The 4268-nt window shown below is 34.6% G+C and overlaps 1 protein-coding gene across 1 annotated transcript; it reads right to left on the bottom strand.

Moving 5' to 3' along the window:
* Positions 1 to 2104: 2104 nt before the first annotated feature.
* LOC125498912 (uncharacterized) lies at positions 2105 to 3270 on the bottom strand. The gene is made up of 2 exons (XM_057395489.1): positions 2491 to 3270; positions 2105 to 2395 (listed from the first exon to the last, which is right to left on the bottom strand). The coding sequence occupies exons 1-2, from the start codon at positions 3268 to 3270 to the stop codon at positions 2105 to 2107; spliced, it is 1071 nt and encodes a 356-aa protein (XP_057251472.1).
* Positions 3271 to 4268: the final 998 nt, after the last annotated feature.

The following is a 4268-nucleotide window of genomic DNA, read 5'->3' as shown; positions in this document are numbered from 1 at the left end:
CTTACTCCCTCCCTCCCAATTTAGTTGCTACATTTTGACCGTGGGCACTATTCACGTCATAACTTTGACTATCTTGTACTCCATATACATAAGAAAAAATGTAGTCATGTTGGATCTTGTTTTATTCGTCCCAATTTGTATTTTCCATATATATAACTTTTATGATTTTTTCATAAATGTAACTCAAGATATTGGTGTTTGAAGTTGCATCTCGTAAACTGTGAAAAAGCAAATGTAGCAACTAAATTGCGACAGAGGGAGTATGTAGTTTGAACGTCTTTGGTTATTTTTTCATAAGAAAAAACATAGTCATGTGGGATCTTGTTGGATTCGTCGCAGTATACTTCATCCGTTTCATATTACTCGTTACACTTCTCAATTCACGGACTTCTAGGCAACGTTTGGAGAAGAAAGAGGTAGAGAGTAAAAAGAAAAGAGACTCGTGAGAGGAGAGAGATAAAGAGAGTTTATTGCCCAAAAAGGAAGTGTAGCAAGTAATGTGAAACTTCCCACAATGAAAAGTGTATCGAGTATTATGAAACGGAGGAAGTATATATACTTTCCAAATATCAATTTTTTATAATTTTTTACTTATGTACAATTAGATATTAAAGGTATAAATTGTGCAATGATAAACGTGTTGAGCAGAAATGAAACAACTGAAAAAATCAGAAATATATATACAGAGTCAAATGTATGTATGATGTCACATTTGGACCATTAGTATATTTCATACACTCCTATAAAAAAAGGAGTATATAGTACTCTGTATATTTTGTACTATACTTATTTAGTACGCCTATGTATTTTCTATCAAAAAACACAACATAAATCAATTTTTGAAGTATATATGTAAACTAAATGTTTTAATAATACTAATAATCATAGAAAAAAAAGGGCATATATCTTGTATATAATAGCTAGATTAACTTAGATACTTGTGAAATTTGGGTCATAAAATACTATGAAACTTTAGCTAGCCTTTTTTGTAAAAGAAAAAAAAATAACAAAAAACTCCCAGGTAGTATAACTAAAAACATTTTACACAATACTACTATAGATCTATTGATTAAAAAAAATAAAAGAGTTGATCAAGAGCATAATGAATGTAATAGAAGCAAACGTGTTAGCCGGTGTTATATTATAGGAAAGTTTCCTTGGTATTTAGAGTCCTTGGCATATTGTTTCATATTGTAATATGTATATATATGATGAAATCATTAATGAGAAGAACAACTTGAAACCCTAATCATATTCTTGACATGGTATCAGAACCGTAATATTTTTTTTGGGGCTTCAAACGTTACCTATTGCAACGTTTCACAAAAGCTACCCATAATCTCTACCCATTATCATAATTGCTACCATGTCAAACACTCTTAATTTTCCTTAAGTAACTTTTTGACTTATCCAACCCCTTCCCGTTACCTAAAACGCTAATGCCAACAAACGTGTTAGCCGGTGTTATATTATGTATTGTGGAAATATCCTGGACTTATCACTTTTGCTTGATGCATTAAATGACCCTGCATCTTTTTTTCACAACATAACCCCTTTATAATTAATAAGTGTGGTGCCAACTTTGGGATGTAAGCCGTAACTTGAACTACATAATTTAGTATCCACCTATCTTTATGAACAAAATTTTAAGGAGCAAAAGAGTTGTTTTGGGAAGCATGAACAAGAAGTGGTCCACATTAGTAACGGAAAAAATCATAGATTTGTTATGCTATAAGCAAACTCATAAATGCAACTCTCTCCTATATCGTATACATATCTCTGATTAGAGTGGATATAAAATTGAAGGATCTTTTAGATATTTTATGACACACACAATTTTAGCATTTTGTATTTCTAAGGTCATGATCTTTTGTATTTATTTTCAATTTAGTTCAATTCAGACACTCTATCATGTTTAGCTTTCTTCCAATTTAGTTTCTCTCATTTCAAAAGAATAGAGCCTAGCTAAGTTCACAAACGACAAATTTTGCATGTATTTTTTTTTTGGAAGATAAGTAAAATTCATTAGCTCAACCATCACAAAACACAACCTAAAGCTAGCCCATCAAGCCAGCAGACAATCTACAGTTGGACATGCCCAACATTACAAACTATGGATCCATCTCCTATCCCTCTCTTTGACCTTATCACTAAGGATCTGAGTAATACGAAACTTTACATTCATTTTAATTTCCTGCACCGCCTTGCTAACAGTCATTATAACCTGTTCCCAATAAGCAGAGTTCCTGTTCCTCCAAATTGTACACACAGTAGCAGCTATAGCTGACAATAAGACCATTTTCCTAGTCCTATTTCCTGTGTATCTATTTCTAGACCATCTGCAGAACTGGTCCAGATTCCTTGTTCTCCATGCGACCCCTAACCATTGCAATACCTGATAGATACACAGCTCACTGAACTTACACTCAAATAGCAAGTGAGTGACAGTCTTGTTGGCTGGCACAGTAGGCATTGATCATCCTCACATACATTCATCATCTTTAGTCTTTGTCTAGTCTTCAATCTATTTTGAATGGCAAGCCACATAATAAGTCTATGTTTAGGAATGGAGTACCTATTCCAAACATATCTAGCCCAGTTAACTGGCCTGCTTCCACTCAGTAAGGTCTGATAATGTTGCTTGATGCTGAACTGACCATTCATGAGCCATTGCCCTCCATTATTCTTCTCATTCATCATATTTTTTGCTTGACACACATATTTCCATGACCAGCTTGCATGGACAGGGGCTGTATAGTTCTCCCAATTTGCATCTTTGATATAAATACCATGCACCCATTTAACCCAAAGATTGTCTTGCTTTTGGGCAACACCCCAGGCAAGCTTACAAAGAGCTATCATATTCCATATTCCAGTTTCCCTAAATCCCAAACCACCTTCTTTTTTGTTTCTACATAGCTTATCCCAAGCAACTGCTCCAGGTCTTGTGTCATTGTGAGTGCCAGACCACAAAAAGCATCTGCATATTGAGTTAACCTCTTTCAGGATACTCTTAGGTATGATGAAAAGCTGCCCCCAATATGTATGTATACTCATGAGGACACTATTTACTAGTTGGCACCTAGCAGCAAAAGACAAGTGTCTAGTTCCCCACACCCTTATCCTGATAACCATCTTCTCAACTAGGCTTTGACAGTCTTTAGCCTTCAACTTTGAAGTAGATATAGGCACTCCAAGGTATGTAAAAGGGAGCTTCCCAACTTTAAACCCACTAAGCTCAGTAACTCTTTGAATATCATTCTGAGTCATGCCAGTGAAATAAATCTCTGACTTCTACTTGTTAACCTCCAAACCTGATGTGTGAGAAAATAGTTGAAAGCCTTGTAATAACATTTAGATGGACTTTACATCACCATGACAAAACATCAATAAGTCATCTGCAAAACACAGATGCTTAAGGTGCATACTTTTGCATTGTGAGTGAAATTTAAAGCCATCTAACACCTCCACATATGAGAGAATCCTGTCAAGGTAGTCCATACAAAGAGCAAAAAGCAAAGGAGACATTGGGTCTCCTTGCCGGATACCCCTCTTTACTTCAAAGTACCCAGTAGGTACCCCATTAACCATAATGGAAAACCTAGGAACAAAAAAGTATTTAGTCTCAAATTTGTGTATCTAAGTGCACTTACATCCCTTTTTCTCCATAAAAGACCTTATTATCTAGCGGAAGAATTCATACTTTTTAGGTGTCTATAAAACACAAATTTCTCAAATCTGTAAACTAAGAGACTAGTGTCTGCAGTACACTATTTTGGTGTTCTTTCAATTGCTTTACGTATGAAGAGGATAAACTTATACATTAGTGCACAAATGTACACTATTTTAGTGCTTAAGTATATTAAAATTCATGTTTGAAGAACTCTTATAAAAAAATCGAATATTGCTAGTGAACATCCCTAGTTAGCATCATGCATCATGCATTGCTTTGCATGAGGGGTATCATGCACGAAAGAATTTCAAGTTTGTACTTCTTAGGATAGATTTAATAGTATCTCCTAAATCTATCTGAAAATGTTTATCTGGACATATCTCGAAGCGTTTATTTAGAGACAATAGCCTGGTAAAAATCCCGCAATCTTATTTTACGTGTGGCGGAAGCCTTATCCTTCTTGTAGTGGCATATTTTTTTGGTGGTAAGGAAATAAGATAAATTAAATAAGTCATACAATCAGATTGAGAGCCGTTGGAATGGATATTGGTATTCAGATCCTCCTCTATTAGAGTAAGATTAATTAGAGTTTCAT

Source organism: Beta vulgaris, chromosome 6 (assembly GCF_026745355.1).
Source record: "Beta vulgaris subsp. vulgaris cultivar EL10 chromosome 6, EL10.2, whole genome shotgun sequence".
NCBI lineage: Eukaryota > Viridiplantae > Streptophyta > Magnoliopsida > Caryophyllales > Amaranthaceae > Beta > Beta vulgaris.
Note: the sequence above shows the minus strand (reverse complement) of the source record. Positions and strands in the feature narration are given on the sequence as shown.

Coding starts and splice junctions, on each gene's coding strand:
- LOC125498912 (XM_057395489.1), bottom strand. CDS start 3,270: ATGACTCAGAATGATATTCAAAGAGTTACTGAGCTTAGTGGGTTTAAA. Junction 2,396..2,490: donor AAAGACTAAAGATGATGAAT/GTATGTGAGGAT, acceptor TGTATCTATCAG/GTATTGCAATGGTTAGGGGT.